Here is a 26,876-nt window from a genome sequence, read left to right as displayed (position 1 = left end):
TAGTTTATGGTGTCTTTGTTATACAGGAATTTTGAATTTTGATGTAATCAAACCTCAGGTATTGCTGGTTAATGGCTTCGGGGTTTTATTTTGCTTGGGGAGATCGTCTCCACCACCTTATATTTCTTCCCAACTTCGTTTTCATCAAACCCAAATGTAGACTCCCACCCACCCGGGGAAATTCCTTTGTACTTCCCAGCATACTAACCTGCTCCCCTTCCTGTGAGATCTGCGGGTCTCATTCCCCCCTGGTGTCCACTGACCCTGTAAAACTGAGGCCCAACATTGTCTCCTCCAGGAAGCCTTCTTTCCTCTGCCGCATCACATGCTGGTTCCCGTTCTGCCCCTCCGGGCTGTCTGCCCCACCTTAGGTGGTTTGTAGGCTGTGCTGAAGCAGTTCTGCTTTTAGACGTTTGTTGAAGCACTATGGGCCAAACGATTTGTATGCGTTACTTTACTTCCTCCTCACAGCCCTGTGTATACTATCATCATCATCATCACCCCCCATTTTGCAGGGAGAGCTGAGAGACTACGATATTTTCCCACGGTCACACATCAGGAGGACAGACGCAGACTCAGACCCGGACAGTCTGACTCCGGGGCCTGGGCCCTAAGCCACTGTGCCACCTATTGCTGCCATAACCAACTGTCATAAAATAAGTGGCTTACACCTACAGATGGATTATCCTAGAGTTCTAGGGAAGGCCAAAATGGGTCTCCCAGGGCTAAAATCACATGTTGGCAGGGCTCTATTCCTTTCTGTAGGGCTCTAGGAGAAAGCCCACTTTCCAGCTTCTAGAGGCCGTCGGCCTTCCTTAGCTCCTGGTCCCCTTCCACCTCCAAAGTGTGCCGTGGCCACTTGAGTCCTTTTAATGCTACCACGTCTCTGGTTTTCACTCTTCTGGCTCCCTCTTCCCCATTGAAGGACCTTCTGGTTACCTGAGGCCCACCCAGATAATCCAGGAGAGTTTCCCCATCTCAGGGTTGGCTGATTAGCAACCTAAATTCCATCCGGAATCTTAACCCCTGCCTTGCCATGCAGCATAGCGTACTCACAGATCCCGGGATTAGGGCCTGGGCACCGTTTTTGTGGGGAGGGCAGTAGTGTACCTACAGCATTCAGGCTTCCATGCTGCTCCTCCAGACAGCAGTCGCTGCCTCTACCCCAGGGCTTCGTGCCTGCCTCGCCCCTGCAAGTTTAAAATGAAATAAAATGAAAAATTCAGCTCTGCTGTCATACTAACCACATTTCAAGTGCTCAGTGGGCACAGGTGACCAATACAATTCTCTATGTTGCCCAACATATAAAATCATCTGATTAAGTGGCTCAGGTGGGGACAAGCTAGGGTCCATGACCTTGCTTAAAGGAAGGATGCAGGTAAGCCTCAAAGCCCTGGGAACGTTCAGACACTCTCTGGCAAGCAGGGCAGGGACGCGCTGCTGGCTGGAAGCCCGCTGGAAGGGGCGGCCGCCACCCAGCGTCTTCCAGTTGCCGGCACTTAGGGTGGGGGCGGCGGGATGGTCAGCTCTTCTTATTTGTTTTCCAGAGAAATTATAACTAGAGGATTTTTCAGTATGAGACCTCTTCATGTTCAAGTGAGGGCAAGCTGTATTAAATGTGTTAAGATCTGGGGAGTGGGGGGTGGCACTCTGCCACTTCAAATGGAGCTTAGTCAATCCTGATCTTCTGGTTGGGACCATTCATCGTCTCAGAGGTCCTGGGCAGAACTCTCCCCCAGCCACCCCAGAAACGCAGGCTGCCCCCTCCCAGAAGAGCTACATGAGAATTTGGGGGCAATCCATTTCTTCCCATCCCACTCTTGAAACCTTCTGTGCAATCCTCGGAACACCAGCTGCAAGACCATGTGTCCAGGAGGAGCGCTTTCCAGCCCTGACGGCACGATGGCTTCACCTGGGCAGCTTCAAACAATACTGCCGCCCAGGTCCCATTTCTGGGGCTTCTGGTGCAATTGGTCTGGAGTACTGCCCGAGCACTGGGACTTGGAGAAGCTTCCTTGGTGATTGCAGTGTACAGTCAGGGTTGAGAACCATGGGTCTGCAGGCCAGCAGTTCTCCTATTTCTCTGGCTCTCGCCCTCCTTGACCAGCTGACAGGAGCACCTGCAGCTGTGCTCTTTCCTCTCTTCCAGCCAAGCCTCAGATCTCATCCAGGAAGCTCAAGTGTATTGATCGTATTTCAAAATGTTTGTATTCTTATTATCTATAACATAAAATAGTCACATTTAAAAGTTCTACAGCCCGGATATCACCTGTAACAGAATTATTAAGTGGAGGAAATGTGATGAACATTGCCAAGTCATTCAAAGAATGAGCACACTGGCTGCAATGAGCCAATCTTGTCTTAAGGGGAAAGTTGTTGCCTTACAGGGAGTTTAAGAGCTCAGTTCAGACTATACGCAAAAATGTAAATACAGGATTTACCTTTTATAATATGTGATTCCTGCCCCGCCCCATTCTCCCAGGGATTGCTTCATAGATAGCAATATGGCTGTGTACTGATGTTCAGGTTGTGCACTGCATAAAGATATTACATCCAAAGGGGCACCATCCACATCGTAGTCATGTACTAAGTTATATGAGAGTACTTGTGTGGGCACGGAGAGTCCAGACTTCTGTGCAAGTTCTAAAGCAGCAGAGGGAAGGCCCTCCTTCATAAGCCCACATGATCACATGTGATCATAGGATGTACATGTTCATGGGAAAGTATGGACCTACATGTTCCCTGATGCACCCATGTGCACACGGCTATGCCCTGAGATTGCCTTTCAACCCCTGCTCTCAGAGACCTGATTCCCACCCTTCTCTTGACTCAGAACCTGGCATGTCATTTCATCTGGGAGTTGGGGGTAGGGTGGGACATGGAGTGTGCATGTGGCATGTGTACCTAGCATCTGGAAATGTGTGTGAGTGCGAGAGAGTGGGCCCACTAGTCCTCTGGCCAAGTTGTTTAGGTTGTTCATAATACACTGTCTCTATCAGCTATCACTGTGTAAGAAATGATCTCAAACTCACTGGCAATCCTTCACAAAAGCAACACTCATTATTCAAGCCATGCGTCTGCTGGCTGGCTGAGGGGTCACCGATCTGGCCCAGGCTCTGATGGATGGCTCCATTTCAAGCGATGGGTCTGGCTGAACTTGCTGCTCCTGCTGGCTGGGCTCTGGTCTGTGCCATATGTGTTTATTCTGGGACTCAGGCTGCAGCCACCCAGGGACATCTCTTCCCATGGTGATGGGAAGCACAAGAAGGCCGGCCCCATCACACAGACACATTTCATGCTTTGGTTTATCTCATGTCTGCCAGCATTCTGTTGGCCAGAGCATGGCATGTGCCCAAAGCCCAAGTCAATGGATGGGTGCGGAGCAAAGGCCATAAGTAGAAGGAGGAATAATGAATTGAGAACAATAATTTGATCTGTCTAGTATTAACTCAAGTAACATAGGGACAACATGAGCTGCACACTTAGAACTCTTTGTCAGAAAGACATTTTCAAACACTAAAATATAGCACTGGGACCAAAAAAGGGAAAAGCCTCCTCCTGCAGTCCAGGGATCAAACCTTGCAAATGCCAAATGTCTGTGGCTTTTCCCTTCTTGTACCTTTGCCTGTGCCCTCTTTGAAATCAGGGCTGGTTGTGACTGGGTGTATGTAACCAGGCACCCCTGAGCATCCAGCATTTGTCCACATTCCACCCTGAACCAGAGGCTGATGTTGGCATGTTAGCACTGGCTCTAGAACAACCCAATTCCTAAAGCATTGGCTGGTCAGTTTGATTGCCTGATGTTTGCAGAGGATATAAAAGACAGGGTCACATCACACACCCTACAGCCATCCCTCTCATGGTGGCCATGCTTGGCAATCCACTCATATCCTCTGTCCCTCCTTTGTCTTTACCCCTGCTTCTTACCAGCACCTGGGTTATCTACTTGGCCAAGGAGAAATTGGCATTTCCCTGACAGTGACCACCTATTGCTTCTCTAGCATGCCCCGTGGGGATTTATCTCAATCCATCTCGCTATGACATATCACTATCCATTGCTAATTTTTAAAAAATATTTTATTTATTTATTAGAGAGAGAGAGCACAGGCAGGGAGCGGCAGAGGGAAAGCAGACTTCCCACTGAGCGACTCAGTCCCAGGACTCTGGGATCATGACCTGAGCCAAAGGCAGACCCTTAACCAACTGAGCCACCCAGGCACCTCTCTCCATTCCTAATTATGAGCCAGAGGGAATCTTCAAAAGAGTCAAAGCAGCTGGTAAGAAGCAGAGCTGGGCCTGAGTCTAGGCTGGTGGTCTTCCCTCCCCAAACTTATGCTTCATCTGGCCAATGGGGTAGGAAAAAAGAGAGAAGGAAAAGTCACAATTAAGAAAAAAAAGTTGCAAAAGGGCTTATTGCATAATGGTTGAGAACATGGGCCATGGAGCCAGACCGCCTGAGGTCAAAGCCCAGTCCTACCATTTACTAGACCGGTAATCTTGGACAAGTTAATTTCTATGTGCCTCTGTTTTCTCATCTGTAAAATGGGATAATAATAACAGGAACTTGTGAGGATTACATGAATGAATCCATATAAAACAGTGGTTCTTAATGGGGGTGATTTTGCCCCCCAGGAGACATTTTGGCAGCGTGTCACTGTGGCCACAGGGCCTCTGCTGTGACCAGAGCCTTCTCCCAAACTTACTCTGGCCTCTATCGTTCATGATGAGGGGAGTGGCGATGATGGCACACTAATGACAATTGTGGCAACGGTTCCTATTTCCCGAGCACCCAGGATAGGCCAGCTACTTTGCCTGGCTTCTCAGGAACCCCTCTTGTGACGCTCACAGTGACAGTTGCTCGGATTAGCCCCCCTCTGCAGAGGACGCGGAGGCCCAGGGAAATGAAACGGCTCTCCTGAGACTCAAGTTGTGTGCGTGGGGCTCAGCCTCTGTCTAACCTGGATGTGGTGTATGTAGCACTCTCCTTCCTGCCGCTGGAGGTGGCAGGAAGGGGCAGGCGCTCGGAGGGGACTGAAGGGCTGCCGGAGAGCCCGACTGCCCCCGGCGGAGCTGGACCAGGAGGCCCCGCCAGCCTCCCGCTGCACATCCCGACAGGCATCCTTGTCCCTGGGTCATGGTGCCTGTGTGGGCCCCTCAGCCTGTCCTTCAGCTGCTGCCTGCCCACCCCCACCTCTGATCCTTGGGGGCCTGCAGTGACCCCCACACCATGTGACAATGAGGAAGCCGAGGCTTACGAGGTTCACAGGCTCCCCAAGTTTACTTCAGTAATAAATGACAACTCTAGGATTCAAAGTCACACCTGTCTGACACTTGAGCCAAAGTTCTTACCTTCTAAACTTACGGATCCGAGTATCTATCTAGCTTAGTGGGCCTGTAGTAAGTGCTCAGTAAATGCCTAAAAGCAAGATCACCATGAGAGACAGTTACTCGTGCGGTACGCTTAGGATCTGTGCGCTGTTCCGCATCCACTATACGTGAATAAAATGCTGAAAACAAAACAAAACAAATGGGCTGTGTTCGTGAAGCTCGGAATGAATTTTGTGGCCGCGCTGAGAGCCCGTAGTCGTGCTTAACTGAAGACTTGTCACCACACTGCACGCTGTGATCTCAGCACAACAACACCTTTAGAAGTGCTGGGGTTTGATTTCATGTCTGTTCTTTCCTGGGGCCCCCGTCTGACCTCCTTAGAAAGTTCATCCAGAGAAACAACTGCTCCTCTCGCGCTGCTTAGCTGTCGAAATGGAGACACAGTTGACTTCTGTTTGGGTTTAGTCACTGAGGTTTTCAAATTGTCACAAAAACACACAGATGCTGGCAATTTTCAAGCAAATCGCAAAACAGCGAAAGAAACCAAACTGTGTGCCAGCATGGGGGACCACACGGACCCGCAGGAGGCGCGCCGACTAGCAGCTTTCTCCAGAAGCATCAACAGAGCGGAACAGCCAATTTTATAATTAACTGGGAATCGGTCTCCAGTTAAGCTTCTGCTCAGTGAGAATGGCCAACCCGTTCCCCGGGGAGAGCTGGTGCCCTGCCTCTTCCTTTGGGCCCTGGCGGACCCGAGATCTCTCTGCTTTACCACATTTGAGTGTGTGTTTGAGTGTGTTTCGGGATGTGAATGTGTATCTCTTGGAGTCGAGCTCAGTGTGTGGGCAGGACACTCGGGAGAAAGGCGCCAGCCGTGCGTCAAAAGAATACGGAAGCCCTTGTTCAAACATTATTAAGAATTCCATGATGATGATTAAACCAAGCAGGGGGCCCTTCTAAGCCCTTCTAAGCAGGGGACCCTGTGTGACAGCTCAGGTCACACATCCATGACCCGGGGCCTGGCTACTGGATCACACCCCCAGAAGTTGGGGGACATAAGTGGGTGGGATCTCAAGTTGTGGGCAAAACCCAGCCTCGGGGACTCCAGGGCACAGGACCCCACAAGAGGGAGGCCAGGGAGGCAGCAGGAACAAAATCAGCACCCCGTCCGGGGCTGCAACAACCACCACAACAAACAAATCCAATAGAACGATGCTTTCTGGAAGGCAATTTGGCAAGAAGTGTCACGATCTCACAAACCCTTTGATCCTGCAAATCTGCTCCTCGCACTCTGTTCTACTGTGACCTCCACACAAGGGGACAGGATGATGAACGTGAGGATGCTTATGGTCGCGTTACTTGTGACTGACAGATGGAAATGGCCTAAGCCTCTGTCAAAGGGGACGGAGTCTGCCTCCCCAACGAGGATCTTCCCAGTAATAAGCGCCATGCGGGTGACCCCCTTATGACTCAACCACTCAATGACATCATCTAGGATCAAGTTTTTAAGCTTTCTATTTATGCTGAGTGTGGGATCCACTTTGTTCTGAGCCTGGACCCCCACTGCGTGCCCACTGCCTCCTCGGGGCTACTCACTCTACATTCTGGGCTAGAGCTGCTTGTCTCTGTCCTAGAACTCCCAGCCAAAGTCCTGAGTGTTCCCTTCCTTGAATCAATTCCTGTGGCTGGAGGAATGCATATAATGCTTCTTTTCTGGTTTATTGTTGTTCGTTTGTTTTTTAAATAATAGCTTAGCAGAGAGCTCCTCCCTGGATGGCTTCCGGATTGAGGCGGGGCAGATTGGACGGAGGAATGAGCTGAAGGAAGAGGATATGGCAGGGGTGAAGGCCAGCTCCTGGAGGGTAAGGAGCCCCGGCTGGGGCCTGCTGGGTGCTGGGGGGGCCTTCTACCGGGGGTGGGGGTGGGGGGGGAGACATGACAGGAGCCAGGCAGGAAGGGGCTTTCCCTTGCATCTGGACTGATACAGTACCCTCTTCACTGGTTTCCCTGCCCTACCCTTGCTCCCAGCCATCCAGTCTCCCCCTTTTCCATGCAATGGTCAAAATGATCTTTTTATAATATAAATCAGAGTATGCTCTCCTTAGATTAATTCATTTAGCAAATATTGATGAGTGCCTATTACATGCCAGGTACTGTTTGGGGCACTGGGAGACAACAGCGAACACAAACCCCAATCTGTCCCCTTGTGGAGCTGACATTCACGGGGAACTCTACGTGTTCTGCTCAGGAGTTAAATGTCTCCCCATCTCTCTCAGAGTGACAGATAACCCTGTGTCTCTGTTACCTATTACTGCATGAGCACCCCAAACTCAGCAGTGGAAAGCAGCATTCACTGTGATGATGATGATGATGATGATGACGATGATGGTGATGATGATGGTGATGATGGTGATGATGATGATGGTGGTGATGATGGTGGTGATGATGATGGTGGTGATGATGATGGTGATGATGCTGGTGATGATGGTGATGATGATGGTGATGATGGTGATGATGATGGTGATGATGATGGTGGTGATGATGATGACGATGATGGTGACGATGGTGATGATGATGGTGATGATGGTGATGGTGGTGATGATGATGACGATGATGGTGATGATGGTGATGATGGTGATGATGATGGTGATGATGGTGATGATGATGATGATGATGGTGGTGATGATGATGAAGATGATGTGTGATGATGATGGTGATGATGCTGGTGATGATGGTGATGATGGTGGTGATGATGATGATGATGGTGATGATGGTGATGATGGTGATGATGATGGGTGATGATGATGGTGATGGTGATGATGGTGATGATGATGATGGTGGTGATGATGATGACGATGATGGTGATGATGATGGTGATGATGATGATGATGGTGGTGGTGATGATGGTGGTGATGATGGTGGTGATGATGATGACAATGATGGTGATGATGATGGTGATGATGGTGATGATGGTGATGATGATGATGATGATGGTGGTGATGATGGTGCTGATGATGACGGTGATGATGGCGATGATGATGGTGATGATGATGATGGTGATGATGATGACGGTGATGATGATGATGATGGTGGCAATGATGATGATGATGATGGTGATGATGGTGATGGTGATGATGACGGTGGGGGCATCATCCAGGGGTTGACAGGACTCAGCCAGGCAGTTCTTGCTTAGGGCCTAGAACATAAGCTCCACAAGGCCAGGGCATTGTCCTTCCTCTTCACCGCTGCCTCCTCAGTGCCTAGTCCTGAGCCGAGCGCATTCGCACACTCCATCCTTATTTGTTCAGTGAAGGAGGGAATGGAGAGAGCATGCACATGGAAACCTCCTTGGTTTGGCATATAATTCAGCTATGTTAGCCCATGGTTTCCAAAACATGTGATTGTATGGGAGGCAGGGGTCCCCCCAAGGGCTTGATGGTCTGCTGCAGTGTCTCAAGTGTGGAATACACATTGCTGGGCACAGAAGGGGTGGCTTGGGGAGATGCCCCCACTGCAGGAAAACAGCCGGCCATCATGACCTGGCCAGCAATCTAACTTCACACAAACAGAGGGATTGGGGCCGGGGGGATAAAGGAGAAACCTGTGTGGACAACTAAATAGACATGGCAGCTTTGTTAGACTCACGGGGCAGTGAGAGCCTCTGGGTGGCACGGGGCCAAGAATGTTAATATAATCCTTGTTTCCATTAACTTCTACTTACTACCTGTGGTGATAGATGCTCCCTTTAATGGTTGGAATATTGAGGTTTTTTTAAAGAATAGATGTAAGTAAAAATGTGACCCATGATTAGGGAAAAATATTAAGGAAACAACTGTACTAATTAGATACAGATAAAAATTATAAAGGTAGTAGGTAAATGTCTCGATTTCAGGAAACACTGGTTCATTGAAAAGATCCTGCACAAATGACCTGTGGTTAGCAGGAGGGAAAAATCTGGCATTGCAATGGGACCAGTGCCTCTACCTGCCGGCACGCATTAGGGGAGGACCCACAAAGCTGTGTCTGCCCTGGAAGCGTTTGCTTGGCGCCCAAGTACAGGGGAAATGTTGGAAGATGAGGGTGTGTGGCTTATGTGTGCAATCCAGGCTGCCATAAGGCAATTTGGGGTTTTTTAAACCACCGGCAGCTGGTTGACTAACTTGGTCACACTGGGTACAACCATATACTGCCCCCCCCCCGCCGTAGTCGGCTCAACATGTGTGCAACTTCCTCCTTGAGCTCTCATCTGTTCCCCATCACAAGGAAGGAACACACCAGACCAGTGTTTCCCAGGTGCTCCAGTGACCCGGGGAGGATGTTCCAAGTGCAGATTCCCAGGCCCTGGGCCTGAGCTCCTGGGTAGAGTCTCTGGAGGTGGGACTCAGGACCGATGTGGATGAATGGTTTTGTGGTGGGACCATGGGTAAGCATATGGAGGGGTGTATTCCATCATAAATAAGGTCTTGAGTAGAAAGGGACTCTCCAAGGGGGCACCAACGGCTTGCCCACGCTCCACACAGCAGGGCTTGCATGATTCTGTGGTGGTCTCCACCAGATCCGGGAGAGGGAGTGAGTTCATTGCTACGTTTCAGAATCAGAACATACAGGGGGCCTCCCCAGCCTGCTCTGTTTCCCAGCAGTGGCAGTGTTATCAGTTAACATCTAGATAGTGGTTAATCTCATCCTTATCCCCTGTATTCTCCAGTGTCTTATTAGATCTCCACATTAGAAAGTGTGGTGGTGTTGGGGGATCTCGTGATTAGATGTGGGGATGCCCCTTGCGTCCACGTGAGTATGTGTTCTTATATGTGGCTTTGGTGAGCGCATGTGGCTGAGTGCATAGCCGTGCGTGTTCATCTGGGTGTTCTCCTCTGTTGGCGGAAGGAGAAGCCGAATCCCAGTGGCTGCAGGATACAGGCCTGTCAGGACTCCTTGGTGGCCAGGGCTTAGACAGTGACCACCAGGGGCCCCCATCCACCCTGACACAGCCCCCTGGTGGTTGCCATGTGCTGCCGGCTGGACATCCGTCCTGCTAAGCCTGAAGACACGCCATGCACCTGTCAGAGATGTCGGGGGCATCTGGGGAGTCTTCCATTCAGTGGTGAATAAGTGGCATAAGGGTCACTGCAGGCCCTGCCTGCCTGGGGCCTCTGTGATGTCACCAGGTCCTGGTGCTATAGTGGTTCTGTTGCAGGGTTGTGTGGGTGCGCGCGCACGCGCGCGTGTGTGTGCATGCATGTGCGTGTGCGCACAGACAGCATGAATGCTTGCGTGCAAGCTTGCAGGCCACTGTGTTCCCAGTTTACATGGAGGTCTTTAGCAGCTCTGGGATCTTGGGCAGGATCTCTGAGCTTCAGCTGCTCCATCTGTGAAGGGGCTGGGAATGGCTCCTGTGTCCCGGGGCCATGTAGCCCTTGCTCCCGGCATGACATCTGGGAGCTGTCTGCCATCCGCATAGGATGCATCTTCAGAAAATGGGGCCTCGGGTGTGAAATGGACCCAGCTTGGGTCTGGGGCTTCTAAGTCTCCTCCAGGTAAATGACCTTCATTCTCCAGGTGTGGGCATTGTCCAGCTGCACCACGGGGCTGCGAGCTGAAGTAAGAGGGGGTGCACACTGCTGAGCATTTCGCTCTTTCTGCGGCTGACTCGGGCAAAGGCCTGAATCCTCAGCCTCAGAGCTTGCTTCCTGGAGTCACGATCTCAGACCCTAATCTTAGGCAATTGGTACTGAGTTGGAGGGACTGAGGGCACAAGCCCGGGAACTTGCTTCTTGGGGCTCTGGGCTCGGAGTCGATGGGGGGAGGCAGCCAGTCCTGACTGTCTCTCTGTTCCATTTCCAGCCGCAGTGCTGAAGGGACCGCCGTGTAGGAAGCAAGGGAGGAAGCCCTTGGATGCTGCTGGGCTCCTGCAGATGGCTGGACCACCTCTGAGAGACACCTTGTCGGTGAGCACGCTGCTCAGAGAGCTGGGGGCCGGGCCCCATCCTTCGGCACCAGCACATCCTGCCTCGCCCTCCTCACCCCTGCCATGCTGCTGGGCACCCAGCACTCAGGGGTTGAACCTTTCATTCACTGAATTCGTACCAGCAGCCTGACCCAGGGCCTTCCTGATGGACCGTTACTGTCCAGCCCTTAGGAAGTATGCCCCCTCCCCCTATAACCTCTACTCCAATGTGAAAGTACCTTCATTCACCCAAATAGAATGTTTCCTTTTCATTTTGAGATAATTTCAGACTCACAAGAAGTTGCAAAAATAGTACAGAGTTCCCATGTACTCTTTACCTAGTTTCTCCCAGGGAAAATATCTTATATAAGCACAGTACCTCAAAACAAATTTTTACAATAATGACTTCCTATTTCTAAAGCATCAGGGATAGTTGATGCTCAACACTATTGTAGTTCTGGCCTTGATCATTTGATTTTCCCCCGTGAGCGCATGAATGATGATGACTAATAATGTAAAGATACTACATATAGGCCTCCTACAGCGGACCAGGCGTTATACCCAGTACTTTACAACCATGATTTCATTTCATCCTGCTATATTGACAATAATTCCCTGAATAAATACACAATTTTAACAGTTATAATAATTGAGGACTCACTATGTGTCAGGTACTGTGTTTCATATCCTTTATCTAATTTAATCTCCCCCGTAATCCCGTGAAGTAGATCCTGTCGTAGCCCCATTTTACATGTGAGACTATTGTCACAGAGAAAGGTAAGACAATTTACCCAAACGCATAGGGAACGTCAGACTCTGAACGCAAAAGGTGGGACTCCACAGCTCACAGAGCAAACGTTGGGCTGTACGATAGCCATAGTGTTATTACCTACAAGCACAGCATGCTTCCTTTCTCTTCTTAGGGTGCTCCAAGGGGGCCCTGGGAAATAAGCTGGTCAAGTCGTCCTGGCAATACTAAACAAATCCATCAGTCCCTCGCTCCTGCGGCTTTTCACCTCTGACAGCCGCAATGTCTGGCGCTGCCTGCAGAACCCCACTGTGGCCTCTAGATGGCGCAGTCGAGCACAATGTATTTTTTCAATTAATATTCTACTATTATTCAGAGTAATAGGAAGAGGAGCATTGGAGCCGTGGTGGCACTGCCAAGGGTAGAGACAGATGGGGCGAGGGAGAGCAACAAAGGACCAGGATAGAAGCAAAGATAAGAGGCCCGTGCGGTGTTCCCTCTCCTTCAGCCCCTCCTGTTGGAATGCAAGTAATAAAAACAGTTTCCGTTTACTGGGGCCTCGCTATGGGCTTGGCATATTTATACTGAAATGCCCCTTCTGCTCTTGATTTTCCACAGAAACGTGGCTTTTCAGCATGCCCCTCGACGCCCTGCTGGAAGCTGATGGCAAAGCCCTCCCTGGCACCCAGTTCCCGCAGTTGTGCCCAGCTTTGGCTCATTGGGCCCGTGACAGGCTGCGTCTGGGGCCACCAATGGGAGATGTCTAGCCTGGGGGATAAGAGCGTGGGCTTTAGAATTGGGACTCCTGGTTTCAGATTCTGGCTCTGACACTTGCTAGCTCAGAGACTGGGGATGGCTTTTTGAACCTCTGTGAGTCTCCCTGTCAAGATCTGTGCAGTGAAGTTACAGTAACAGTGTCCTCCTTTTATTAAGGACGAAGTGAGAGCAATACATACGAAGCTCTCAGAGCAAGGGCTGGCTCCTGCAAGCGATCGAGAGGCTGTTACCCTCCTCCTAGCTCTCTCCTCTCCCCGGTTCTCATGGGAGAAAAACACAGCAGTTTGAACCCCACTTTTCAAGGGTGCCAGTTTAAACACTGGCTTCCTTCTCTCATAGCTGCTGTCCTGTTTTGGAAAAGACGCAGCTGGACATGGAAGGCATTCTCAGGGGGCCTGGATCCCAGGCCAGGTGGGCTTTCCCCACGTCATGGAGGCTGTGTCTCCCGAGCAAAGCCACGGGAGAATCCAGTTCCCAGCTTGCCGGTGTTCTGCCGTGGGTCCTGTTTGGGTCAGAGAATTCCAGGAGGGTGGAAAGCAGGGAGGCAGCAAAGTGGGTCACAGGGGTGGAGGCTGCGGGCCCTGGAGTCAGCCTGCCCACATTTATTTGGTGAAAGGCTGTGCCACGTGACTTACCCAGTTAGGCCATTTACTCTTCAAACCGGCCCTCAGAGATGGTGCAATTCCTTTCCAGATGAGGAAACTGAGGCCCAGAGAAGTGGTAGAGCAACTTTTCCTAGAGCCTTGGGCCAACTTCTCACTGGTGCCCCTCCTTCTTTTAGGGGATGGAAAAATGGCTGGGGAGAGATTTCTCCATGGGCCTTTATTGCTGGGACAAGGTTCCCCACAGCGGTCATCGGGGAGCAGCCGGCACCTCTGCTCACTGCTGAGTACCCCCCGGCCTTCACTACACTGCCCAGTGAGGATGCCCCAGCCCTTTGCCTTTGCAGAGAAGAGCATTTGATGCCACTGACCCTGGCTGGAGAGATGACATGGTGGGAAGACAGGACCACCTGCTTCCTGTGACCTCAGCTGATGGGGAAGGAAGTGTGTGTGTGTGTACCTGTGCATGTGAGTGTCTGTGTATGGTGTGTGCCATGTGTGTGAGTGTGTGTGGTGTTTGCATATACGTGTGTTGCATGTGTGTGACGTGTATCAGGTACGTGTGTGTGCATGGGTATATAGTGTGTGCACGTGTATGTCAAGCACATGAGTGTGTGTGCTGTGTAACGGGGGAGCGGAGGAGGTACGGTTTGCACACCACAGTCCTTAGTCCTCCTACGGGCTGGCTTTCTTCCCTTCATGATGGCTGCGGGGTGGCGCTTATCAATTCATCTCATTGTGCATCAGAGGGCACACGTGTGTGTGCACAGCAGTCTGCCCGTGGGCACGTATTGCACTGATCCCCACTTCTGCCTGGACGTCCTCACAATCCACAGAGCGCAAACCCTCCTAGTTTGCTGAAAAGAATAAAGCAACCCACCTGAGATCCACCTGTGACCTAGCGGGAAACTCGGGTGCGCTCTCTCTATCTCTCTGATTCTCCGACAAGCTTCAGGGCTCAGGAAGTCGGATCCCCAGCCGAGGGCAGGGACGCTAAGACGTCCCCTCCAGCCTTTCCTTCCCACAGCCTTGTTTTAAAACAGAAAGTTTGTCACTGCCCAACTCCACCTGCTCCCCGCCCCGCCGCCTGGAATGAACCCTCAGTCCCTCCCCTCCTCTGCCCCTGGGGCCCTCCTGTCTCTGAGGGGGCTCCTCACCTGCCGTCCCATGTCTCCTTCCTCCCTCCAACCCCTGTGCTTGCTGTCTCCCTCTCTGGAAACCTGCCCCCTCGCTAGAAGGCTGCCACTTGGCATTCAGATGGCAGCTCGCTGTCAGCGCCTCCCAGAGGCCGGTCCAGGCGCTGCGTATCCCAAGATCGTAGTGTCCATCAGTGTCTGAAGATACTTACTCATTTCTCATCTCACTTACTGTCTGTCTTCTCCCCTGAAACGCAAGCTCTGCAAAACTGTGACCTGTGTGTCTTCTTCCGTCCTGTGTCCCAGGTCCCTGCACTGGAGATGCCACCCAATAGGCACTGGATGGTGAGGGAGCAGATGCATGAATGAATGAATGAGCGACTGAACGAACGCGAGCCACGCAGGATCCAAGGGATGAGGCCCTGGCGCTCAGCCTCTGTGCCCCCGCGCAGCTGGTCCCCAGGCTCCTAATGGCAATTGTGGGCATTTCTGACTCTGGCCTGGAGCCCTCGGGCCACACATCCGGGCGTGTGTGTGTGCACACATGTGCACATGCATGTGTCTGTGTGTGTGCACGCACGTGCACCCACGGAATTCTTTTTATTCACGCAGTATAGAGAGTGAGCCTTGCGACCGGCATCGGTCAGGGCTGTGTGAGCTGACACGAGCCCAGGAAACAGTTCCAGGTCTTGTGACGAAGGGTTTGCTGGCTGTCCCTTGACTTGCGGGCTCTGCGATCTCCCCTCCCCAAGAAGAGGCCTCCAGTCTGAGGGAGGGAGAGTCCCTGAGCCAGAGGCTGAGGCCTCCCTCCTCCCTCAGACATCCGGGACCTGAAGCAGCCCCTGGCGGTCTTCCATCTGCTCATCCTGACTCTCCCGGAACCCAACAGAAAGGCGGTGAAGGTAAATGTTACTGGGGCGCCTGGCTGGTACAGCGAGCATGCGACTCTTGATCTCAGGGTCGTGAGTTCAAGCCCCACGTTGGGTGTACAAACCGTAACCGGAGTGCCTCCATCCCACCAGCTCAGCCCACAGCCACCATCGTGGCTCCAAGTCCGCTCATTCATTCGTTGACTTAGTCATCCTTTCAACGACTGTGCAGGTGCTGGCTGCGGTGATGACAACAGCGATGACCGAGTCTTTCCTGAGGCTTCATCCCTAAAGAAAGTAGATGAGTCCTGAAAGAAATTGGTGCTTACTGGAGCGGGGACTGCCGGATGCCAGTCCTGTGTGGCCCTGACAGGTGTTACAGGGAAAAGGGCTCTGTGTCCGAATAAGGTGGGTGAACACGGACTCCTGGAAACAAGGCTGAGGCCCGTTCTTTCCTGCAGGCTTCTCAGAACCTGCAGCGCGATCTCCAAGTGGGACCAGAGCATGTGGCACTTTCCCAGCCTAGCTGATCACGGACCTCTTTCGTTGTGGGAAGCATTGCACGGCACTGGTATACAGGGGGTGGGGGGCACCAATCTGGGAAATACTCTTTCAGGAAAATCCCACCGTGCGTTACGGGAGTAGGTGCTCAGGATGGGGGGCTGGGGCTGAGGTGCAGCCTTTGCTTAGCTCCGCCCCCCTCCTGGCTGTCTTTGGTCAAAGCCAAGGTGTACCTCTGGGGTGAGGCTGTGCGGAAGTCCGGGCCTACTGGAGTCTGTCTGCTGTGGGCAAGGGAGGCTCCGAGGAAGTCTGTGAAACCAGATAGCCAGGCTTGAGGGACCCACTCGTCATGCCTCAGCTTTGGCGGAAGAGACAGCCTCTTTGAATTTCTGTTGTCTTTTCAGTAAAATGAGGATAATAATAGCATCGTGTGTGGTTGTTTTGGTGACTACAGAGAACTCATAGGGTAGAAGGTGTGGTACTTTGCAGGGGCCCCATATATGCTCTTCCTTCCTCCATCCTTCCTTTCATCCTTCCATCCACCCATCCATCCATCTCTAGCTTTCCATCCTTCCATCCCTCCTCCCTTCCCTTCATCCTTATGGTTATGTGGCCTTGGGTGCATTCTCCTTCTCTGTAAAATGGGTACAGGGATAGAACCCACTTTACAGAGTGGTTGTGAGGACTGAATGAGATGACAAGTGCCTGTAAGGTGCTAAGTCAGGGGCCAAAACCACAAAGAATACTTAATAAATGGTAGTGTTATCATCTCCCCCCCTTTCTTCCCATTGTCTCTGCTTCCCTAGTTTTTCCTTTGCATGTTTTGGCAGATCCAGACTTCAGAAAAAGCAGCTGTCCTGGGGCTTTTGGGGAAAAGACCCATTTCCCAGAGCTGTGGCTCTTTTCTGCCTCATTTGCCTCTGAGGGAGGAAGGAAGGGGAAGGGTATGGGCCACAGCAGGAGACTGAGACCCAGGGAGGTCCAGATGAGCTGATGGCAAAGCTGAAATAACACCCCCCATCCCAGCCACTGGCTCCATCCAAGTGCCCCCAAGTTGTGCGGCATGGTGTTCTGGGAAACGTAAGGAGCTCTGGGACATGCTAAGACCTGAGGGAGGTTCTGGGGCCTTCCCCAGGCACTCCTGGAATTCCTCAGGAAGGTGGTGGCCTGAGAGCCAAGCAACAAGATGACACTGTGGAACGTTTCCATGGTGATGGCCCCTAATCTCTCCCTGCACCAACGATGGCCCCCAAACTCCCCAAGGGCAAGAAGAAGCAGCTGGCAGAGGGGGCGGCCGAGGTGGTGCCGATGATGGTGCGTGCTACCGGGTCCTGCTTTGGACGGTGAGTGTCATGAGTCAACTATGAGCGGAGGGGACAGGCTCCCATCCTCTCTAGGTCAGCTGCCCCACTGCTCCTGCCATCCAGGACTGCATGTATCTCTAGCTGTATCTCTCCAATCTCTACCTGTATCTCTTCTGGGATCTCTGTGGGATCCTATGTGTGGGCCCGTGTCTTCTTCCTCCCCCTGCCTTGATGTCCAAGAGGTGTCTACACTTTCTGTCTCCACTGCCATGCGTCTCAGTCAGTCCACTGCTGTCTGGGCTACCCCAGATTTGGGGTATTCCCTGAGCTCCTGCAAGGAGTTCCTTCACATTAAAGCTCCAATGACGCTGAAAAAGCCTCACTCCTGAGGCTCAGGAGCACAGGGCCTGCCTGAAACAGAGGCCCCAGCCAGCCTGGCCCCCCATGAGCCTCACCCTGAGTAACAGTCCAAGGCAAGGGTGAGGGACAAGAGTAAGACGAGAGAGAAACCCCTTTGTGCTATAGGCATACAAGGCCTGCTGAAAGCTGAGGGCCGGGCAGGAGCCCTGGGAAGACCCAGCCAGCCCTGGAGACCCCCATGAGCACAAGGCGGCACGGTCCACCGCTGCCGGCTGGCCACAGCACCTGGAGACTCACAGCCCCTCACATCCGCCCACGTCCCCACCCACACGCCCCTCTACTCATCCATCCGCTGACTCACCTTTCCCCCTTCCTCCCTCCTTCCCTCCATCCGTCCATCAAGTCTGTAAGATAGGTTTTTTGTTTTGTTTTTTGTTTTTTGTTTTCATTCCAGAAACCAGCAAGTGAAGCTCTGAATGTTCGTTTCTCCCCCATCAAACCCAGGCATTCCTCTGTGTTCTAACCACACCAGATGCCAGCTCTGTGTTCTAACCACACCCTCATCCCACACCTCACACCTCTGAGTTTTTGCTTATGCAGTTTGCTCTACCTGCAATTCCCTTTCCTTTTCGGATTCAGCCTAGTAGCTCTGCTCCTTCTTCCAACCTAGTTCAAGAGTCAGCCCGTCTGTTGATGGCCCCGCTCCCCGCCCACGCAGGTACCCGCCTGCACTCCCATGGTTCTTCTCCCCTGTGTCTTCCATCTCGGAGCTAATGTGACTAAGACACATTAGATTATAATAATTTCTATCATAGGCAGTTTTAAAAATTCCAGGAATACCTAAGTGTTTTCTTGTTGCAAGCTTAGTAAATGGGAGAATTCCCCCTCCCCCATGTGTATCATCTTGCTGGGGTGTCTCACAAGCAGGTAATAGAGGAGCTCAGAATGGAACCCATTTCTTTCAGACCTGCACACATGCTCTCTCTTACCAGGGTCCATGGGGTCTAGATTCTTCCAGCTCTGTCTGCTGGGTTCTGATCCAACAGACAGGCATGGGTTGATCTGAAGGTCTTTGGGAATTTGCCAGTGCAGGGCTGGCTGGGGCTTCTCAGAGCCTTAGCCCACGGCAGGTGTGTTCTTGGGGACGCCTCTGCCCGAGTGTGTCATCAAGCCACTGTCCCACAGCAGGTACAAGACCCCCCAGCTTCTGTATGGGAGACCCTGTCCACTAAGCCCAAAAGTGAGCTTTAACTCTGAGTCCCCTACTCCCTGGCCCAACATCCTACCAAACTAGTGTTTCAGGGGCGCCTGGGTGGCACAGCGGTTAAGCGTCTGCCTTCGGCTCAGGGCGTGATCCCGGCGTTATGGGATCGAGCCCCACATCAGGCTCCTCCGCCGGGGGCCTGCTTCTTCCTCTCCCGCTCCCCCTGCTTGTTTTCCCTCTCTCGCTGGCTGTCTCTGTCTCTGTCAAATAAATAAATAAAATCTTTTAAAAAACAACAACAACTAGTGTTTCAGCCCCAAGTTCAACAAATACGTATTGCCACCCCTGCGTGGGGTTTTGGGACAGGAAAGAGGCCACAGCGACCCTCACGGGGCTCTGCCTCTCTCCCCAGCAGCCTCAGGCCCCTGCTAAGACGGATTCTTTCTTGGTCTCCCAGGTGCGAAAACCTAATGACAGCCGTGGCTGGCCCCCTCAGCTCGGCGAAGGGGGCCCTCAAGACCTGGCTGCGAAGGTTACACTCAGACAGGGCTAAGGCGGGGGCCGGCCCGGAGGCGGCGGTGAGTGTCCCCTGCCCGGCTGGAGACAGGCACCAGGGGCGACAGGCACCGGCCTCCCGCAGGCACTCGCTCCCCGGCTGCCAGGAACGGCGTGCGGGCTCGGCCACCAGGGGGCGCGCCGGCCCCGTCGGAGCGAGCGAGGAGGCGGTGTCTTTGAAACCCGGGAGAGGACCCGACTGAGCCAGAGGGAAGTGGCACGGTGCGGGGACTTCCAGCAGCCATCTCCCCTACCCCACTTTCGGACAGCCTTTTGTGTGCCTGACCGAGGGTTGGGAAAGGGGGTTGCATTGTGAATTGTGAGCTGTGGGGTGACTGGGGTGAGGAGAGGAGTGGTAGAAAAGAAAGGCCTTTCCAGAACACGGAGTGCTCCTGGAGCAGGGTGAGGTCCAGACCAGGGAAATTGACCGGCGTTGTACTGTGCCTGGCGTACATTTATATAAACCTATGCGCCTGCGTCTGTAGGTGCCTTGCACGCACTCCTGCTGTGTGTCTGAGTGTGAAGGCATGTGCACATGTGTGTTTCCATGCACACTTTGGGGGGCTTACGTATGTGAACATGAGATGCTGTGCACAGACGGCTGGTGTGTGTGTGTCTGTGTGCACCTTGTATTTCTACCCTGGGTATTTGTGTAAGTGCACGTGTCTATGTGTTTATGTTCACACATGTGAATTCCAGGCATGCGTGTGTGTCCTCTGTGGATGGATCTTTTTCTTTCTCTGTAGACTCCCAAAGAGGCAAAGATCTAGGTGGCCTGGCCTATCACAGATTCCCTGGAGGTGCCCCTGACTCCCCCCCACTGTGGTAAGGGGCGCCACTCTGAGACAGGAGCCTTTTCCCTGCAAGGAGCAGGTGCAAGGAGGGGTCAGCCCCTCAGAGCTGAAGGCCACTGAGGGGAGTTGCTCATGCCACTGGCTTTTCCCTTTCTGGAGTGTTCAGAAGTGGGTTCTGCAACCTTCTTAGAGAGCTTCTTGGCTCTGAATAATAATGTTATTTAATGACTGCCTACTCTAGACCAGGTACCATGGGGAATGTTAGAATCACCATGAAAAGAACAGACGGGAGCCCTGGACTTACCAGCTCTCAGCCCCATGGAAGAGACAGACAGGAGTCAAAAGCCACACAGTGAATATCAAGTTACAAACTGTATTCGGTTTACAAGAAATACAGGGAGTAACGTAAATGTCAAACAACACACGGGGTATAGTTTGGGAAATGAGGTAAGGCTTCCAGGCAGAGAAAACTGCATGTGCAAAGGCCCTGAGGCAGCATGGCCAAAGAGCTGAGAAAGGATTAGTGGGGCTGATACACAGCAGTTGCTCCAGGATTCGAGAAACAGCTTGAGCTCTCTGTAGCCTCCTTGATGGAGTTGGCACGAAGGACTCTTGGATTGCCAGTTATTAGCAAGTGTCTTGTCTACTTCCTCTTTGTATGGATGGGAAAATTAAGGCCCAGAGAGGGAAAAGACTTGCCCAGGGCCACACAGCAAATGGGACAGATTCTGGGGTTGAACTCAGGATATCCATAATTATATGACAATTATATAATAATTATATAATTTTAATTATCATATGTAGTCATACAATATCCATAATCCACCTTGACTTAGAATTTGCCTCTCACAGCAGGCTCCTATCCCCCTCTGTCACCCCTCATTCCAACCCCCTCCCAGCCTCCATCCTGATGCTCTCTGGACCCACGCCTGGCCCCCTGAGTGCCATCCAGCTGCCTCTCCCCTGCCTTTGGGCCCTGGGCTCCTGCAGGGGCTCTGGCTCTCCTGGGAGGGTTCTTACATCTCATCTCCTGCCTGGCACCCCAAATCTGTGAGGACTGCCCGGTCCAGCATGGGCTCCAGAAGCAGTTAATCTCGCTGCCTCTGGGAGAAAAGGTCAGTGGTGCAGCAGGTCTATAAAATCAGTGACATCCCCCTCTACGAGGCTGAAGGGAACATCTGTAAGCCCGGGGTGGGGGGTGGGGAACGGGGCCAAGCCCAGGTCCCAGGGAGCTCTTGATCTCGAGGGCTCACTGGGCCCCTCTGGGGGAAACCAGGGTCCACTTTGGGGTGAGCCCTCGCCTGGGGCCTCTGTCTCCCATGAAAGCAGGTGGAACTGGGCTGGGAGGTGGAGGGTCAGCCGGCGCCGTGCGCCAGGGTTCTGCCCAGGAGCGTGCGGTTTGCCTGGAGCTGGCTTGAGGCATGGGGAGGGCAGCATTTTTGGCTTAGTGTGACAGTTGCCAGTGCCACCGGTGACAGGGATGCCTCTGGGGCACCCCAGCCAGGTGGCTGCCCCTGGACCAACGGCCATGGATTCCGTAAGGCTTTCTGCGAACACATGCCCAGCTCTGCGGCTTCTTCCCCTGGCTTTGGGGGAGCCAAGGATGGGCAGCTCTTCCCAGCTCCTTTCTCAACGGCGGTGATTCTCAAACTGTGCCACGATGTACCCTTCATAGACGACTATGAAGACGCGGGGGCTGGGGCCTGAGAATCCGCATTTCTAACAGTTCCCGGGTGCTGCCGCCGCTGGTGCAGGACCCCCAGTCGGGGAGCCCCGGGCTGAGGAGCAGAGGCCCATGCAGGCTCGGTGGTGGTGGCGCATTGAGGGAGCGGTCCTCCCGCAAAGCCTCAGGAGGGAGCAGGGAAGCGGGGGAAGGAGAGAGAAGTCCAGCCTTGGCCACATGGGGGCTCTGGAGTGCGGCTTGCGTCAGAATGGTTCCCTAGAGAGGCCTGGAAGTCCGTGGCTCCTACCCGGGGCCTCAGGCAGACGCTGGCTGTGGGATGCCCTGGGGGAGGCAGCACAGCCCGCAAGGCACCCGACATCTGCAGAGCCCACTGTCCAGACAGAGGGGTAGCTGGGAGCCACAGCAGCAAGGGGTGGGGGGGGGGCACTGGCCTGGGGAGACCCTGGGCCAGCCAGTGGCATCTTCCCTCCCACCGCCTTCCCCACAGGTGAACATCTCCTGGACCCAGAGGCCTACCCCTTAGATCTGCATGGCGCCAACCCCCATGGCGAGTGGGTCACTAAACAGAGCCCCCCCTAAGCCCTGGACTCTGAGGAGCAGCCCCCGATGCCGCACGCCTGTCTCTGTGGCCTGGGCCAGTGGACCTGGTGAGGGAAGCGGCTGCCTCAGGAGAAGGTCTAGATCGTCCTCCAAGGTGACCGTCTCTGCAGTGGCTCTCAGATCCCACAGAGGACTCGGGGCTGGGCTGTCTCCTCCCGTCAGGACCCCACACACAGAGCCCCTCTCGCATGGGCTCCCCAGCCCTCAGGACGGTGGCTCCTGTGCCGTGCTCGCTGTACGGTCACAGCACACGGGGACTTGGATCTCCACAGTTTTGTCGGGGATTCCCGGCCTGAGGAGAATAAAAACACAGCACCTCCCTCAAAAGGCAGTTATTTTTCCCCCAGGGAAAATTACTTTGGAAGTGGCCCTAGAATATATCATGGGACAGTCCTGGAGACAAAGCCAGAAGAACTTTGTGGCCTGGGCCAAGCCCCTTGCCTTCTCTGAGCTCCCTTGAAAGATGAGGGGTTGGGCCTCAGGAAGGGGGAGCCAAGGCTCTGGCCGTGAACAGCCTGGGAGAACTGGAAAGACAAGAAGGAGATCTCTCTTGGGGCGCCTGGGTGTCTCAGTCATTAAGCGTCTGCCTTCGGCTCAGGGCGTGATCCCAGAGTCCTGGGATCGAGTCCCCCATCAGGCTCCTCTGCTGGGAGTCTGCTTCTTCCTCTCCCACTCCCCCTGCCTGTGTTCCCTCTCTTGCTGGCTATCTCTCTGTCAAATAAATAAATAAAATCTTAAAAAAAAAAAAAAAGAAGAAGAAGGAGATCTCACTGCAGCTCTCATGATTTAAATGTTGCTTTGTACAATCTTGTCATTTTGTAATACCATATTTAAATTCCAGTTGAAGATGAAAGGCACACGTAAAATGTCGCTTTTAGTCCAATCAAGTTTTTTTTTTCTCCTCAGTCCAGCTCTTCGTGGGTGCTGTCCCTTCAGTGAGTGAACTTGGGGCTTGGTGGCGAGAACGCTGGCTGTGTTTCTCAATGGGCTCTGGCCACACCTCGCACCTGCAGCTACCGAGGACCAGGAAGAAAACTCAGGAGAGGGAGGGATGGAGTCCTGACCAGCAGCGGATCCTCCCCGTCTCATCTCTGAGGCTTCCAGGTCTTTCCCTTCCTCCTCCCCCTTTCCGGGCTCTGTCTCCTCAGAGCAGGGGAAGACTCATTCATTCATTTATTCAACAACGAATTTATGAAATGCTTAACATATTACAAGGGCTTTGCAAGTTTAACCTCCACAATAATCCAGTGTCCCCATTTGGGTTCATCCAGGAGCTGCCCCTGAGACAATGATTCAAGTGCAAATAGTGATCCTAAGAAACACAGGGACGTGGGGAGGTGAGAGGGGAGGCAGCTCATAAGAGGATGCATCATCAAGCAGGTCACCAGGGTAGGCAACCACAGCCTAATTCTACCGGAAAATTCTGAGAAGCAATGTAGAAGATATCCGTCTGACGTGTCCCCACCTGCTTGCAGCAGATTAAGAGCCTTTGAGTGGCCTCAGTTTCCCCAGCAGCTCCACCCAAAGACCCCAGATGGGATGAAGCATGAGTTTAGCCCAACACCAGCCCCACAATCCCATGAGGTAGGTATTACTCTCGTCCCATGTTAAGTATGAAGGAACTGAAGTTCAACAAGGTTAAAGCATGGGTTCAAAGTCACACAGAACGAGAGTCTCAAATGCCCAATTCCAAATCCAGTGTTCTTTCAGCCATACCATGATTGCCTGAAGAATCAGGACCTGGTGGGTTCTACTGAGAGAGGACAGTCAAGAACAGAAGTAGTGGGGAGCCTGGGTGGCTCAGTCATTTAAGCATCTGCCTTCAGCTTAGGTCATGATCTCAGGTCCTGGGATCAAGCCCCGTGTCGGGCTCCCTGAACTGCAGGTAGTCTGCTTCTCCCTCTCCCTCTGCCCCTCCCCCTGCTTGTGCTCTCTCTCTCTCTCTCAAATAAATGAATAGAATCTTTAAAAAAAAATTGAAATAGGAAATTGTGTAGATTATCCCAGTGGAGGGGAATACCATGGGATTCAGCCAAAGTTGCTGCTTCCATTTTCCAATTCCTCCCTACCCCCACAATCCACCTGCAAGCCCTGGGGGACCTCCCACCAAAATACACCCCAATCTGCCACTTCACTTTTTTGCTCCTACCACCATCCAATCCAAGCCACAATCATTTCAGTGCCTTTGACTATGGTGGTGATGATGATGGTGATGATGGTGATGGTGATGGTGATGATGGTGATGGTGATGATGGTGATGGTGATGGTGATGGTGGTGATGGTGGTGATAGTGATGGTGATGGTGATGATGGTGATGGTGATGATGGTGATAGTGGTGATGGTGGTGATGGTGGTGATGGTGATGGTGGTGATGGTGGTGATGGTGGTGATGGTGATGGTGGTGATGGTGATAATGGTGGTGATGATATGGTGATGGTGGTGATGGTGGTGATGGTGATGATGATGGTGATGGTACAAAGTCTCAGTGGCTTCACTGCCTTTTAATTGTTCTCTCTTCTCACCCTCCTGTCTATCCTCTATACAGCAGGCACAGAGGTCCTTGTAAAACAAAAACTCAATGCTTCTAAAAGCCCTTCTATTTTCGTAGGCCTTCCGGAGGGATCCCATACCACTTAAAGTAGTATCCCAAGTCCTCGCCCTGGCCTGTGAGGCCTAACATCTCTCATGCCATTCGCTCACAACCACTCCTCTCCACATACTTTGCAAAGCCAGCCACACAAACCTCCTTTTGATTCCTGAAACATACCAGATTCGTTCCTGCTTTGGGGTTTTTGATCTTGCTGTTCCCTCTGCCTAGAACACTCAGTTCAGCCATGCCCATGGCCAGCTCCTTCCACATCCAGGTCTCTTCTCGGGTGTCCCTTTCTTCAAGAAGCCTCCTCTGACCATCCCATGGGACGTTGCCTCCTCTGACAGTCTTTCTCATCACCTTAGTTAATTTTCTTCCTAGCATTTATCATTACCTGAAATCATCTTATTTAATTCATTTTTTAATCCCCTGTTCCCCTGAATACAAGGTAGCCCCTTGAAGGCAGACACCATGTGGGGTTTTGCTCACCTTTGTGGATATAATGGTACATAGTAGGTGCTTAATAAAGATCTGTTGATGAATGAATGAATGAATCCCTCTTTGCTGCTCCGTCTGTTGCCTCCAGAAACTGTTGCCTCACCACCTAACGACTCTGACCCCCTGGTCTGAGGAGTGAAATGAGAAAATGCACTTGAAGTACCTAGTGCCCCTTCAGTACCCTCACCATTACTGTTCATTATTAATAAGAACCAGGCAGCCTGCATGGTAACTAATGATATCCTCTCCCGGATGGTTTCCAGCATCTACACTGGTCCCTTTCCCTGCCTCGTTCTCTCATGAAGAGGGCCGGGATGACAGAGAGCTGTGTGGTTGGAGGGCCAATCCTTTAACCTGGGCGGGAGGAAGGGGCAGGTGCCTCGGTGGGTGCTGCAAGCCCAGGCCCAGCTGTGCTGACTTTGCACCCAGCGTGGGCCATCAGCCACAGCAGAGGATCCCTGTTTAATCACATGTCAGCTTCCCCATTCATCTTCAGCTCTATCTGAGGGCTCATCTTTTTCCACCCTGTGGTATCATGGTGATTGATGAGCCCACACCAGCCCTGCCGCTGGGTTAGCACAGTTCACACTGGGTGCCTGGCTTCTCCAAGCTCTTTGCAGTTGGGGCTGACTTGGGCTGGGATCATATTTCTTTTAAGGAGCCCTGTTATGGACTGAATTATGCCCCCCCTTCATGTGTCGAAGCCCTAACCCCCAAGTTGACTGTTTTAGGAAATAGGGCTTTTAAGGAGGTAATTAGGGTAAAAGGGGGTCATAATATGGGGCCCTGTTCTCATGAGACTTGTGTCCTTATACGAAGAAGAGACACCAGAACTCTCTTCGGGCACGCAGAGAAAAGGCCATGTAGAAGACACAACAAGAAGGCAGCTATGGGCAAGCCAGGAAGACACTTCTCACCAGAAACCTAATTTTCTGCCACCTTGACCTTGGACTTCTAGCCTGCAGAACTGTGAGAAAATAAATGTCTGTTGGGAAAGTCCCTCAGCCTGCAGGTGTTTTGTTACGCAGCCGGAGCAGACTGAGACAAACCCTTCCTGCCTCCAGCTTCTGCAAGGAGGGAGGATGGGATTCGGAAAGATGCCTTCAAGTGGGAGTATTTCCCTGGGCAAAGGCAGAAATGTCCCCTGGGCAGACGAGGCGTCTCACCTGGCATTCAGGTGAGGGCTTCTCGGGGACAGGCAGTGTTTAGTGGTGGCCAGATGGGGCTGGAGGGCAGACCTGAGCTCCAATCTCCCCATGTGAGGCTGCAGGGAACTTCTGTGCTCCTGGAGATTCTGTAACTGCAGGTAACATCTCTGTGCTCCTAGAGATTCACTCTGCCATTCCTTTGTCACCACAGAGGACGGAAGGGTGACGTGAGGG

The 26,876-nt window shown here is 52.5% G+C and overlaps 1 protein-coding gene across 6 annotated transcripts in view; it reads left to right on the top strand.

Annotated features, from left to right (window-relative positions):
* ARHGAP40 (Rho GTPase activating protein 40) overlaps window positions 1–21,305 on the top strand; it is a 36,024-nt gene extending 14,719 nt beyond the window's left edge. For 2 of the 6 annotated variants that reach the window (XR_015720910.1, XR_015720909.1), the window contains exons 6-10: window positions 7,079–7,190; window positions 11,170–11,273; window positions 12,639–15,437; window positions 15,637–15,777; window positions 15,866–16,328. Coding sequence is in view for 4 of the 6 variants with exons in the window: in XM_087853586.1 (XP_087709712.1) it covers window positions 17,148–17,248; window positions 19,231–19,531 (402 nt within the window). In the remaining 2 variants the exon portion in view is untranslated. Of the gene's footprint in view, window positions 1–7,078; window positions 7,191–9,044; window positions 9,752–11,169; window positions 11,274–12,638; window positions 15,438–15,636; window positions 15,778–15,865; window positions 17,249–19,230 lie in introns of those variants that run through there. The other 4 variants (XM_087853586.1, XM_087853585.1, XM_087853584.1 and 1 more) reach the window with 4 other exon arrangements.
* Window positions 21,306–26,876: the final 5,571 nt, after the last annotated feature.

The sequence above is a fragment of the Ursus americanus genome, chromosome 22 (assembly GCF_024610735.1).
Source record: "Ursus americanus isolate L20-20 chromosome 22, mUrsAme1.1.p, whole genome shotgun sequence".
Classification (NCBI taxonomy): Eukaryota; Metazoa; Chordata; class Mammalia; order Carnivora; family Ursidae; genus Ursus; species Ursus americanus.
The sequence above is the reverse complement of the archived record's forward strand: the minus strand, read 5'-3'. Positions and strand labels throughout refer to the sequence as shown.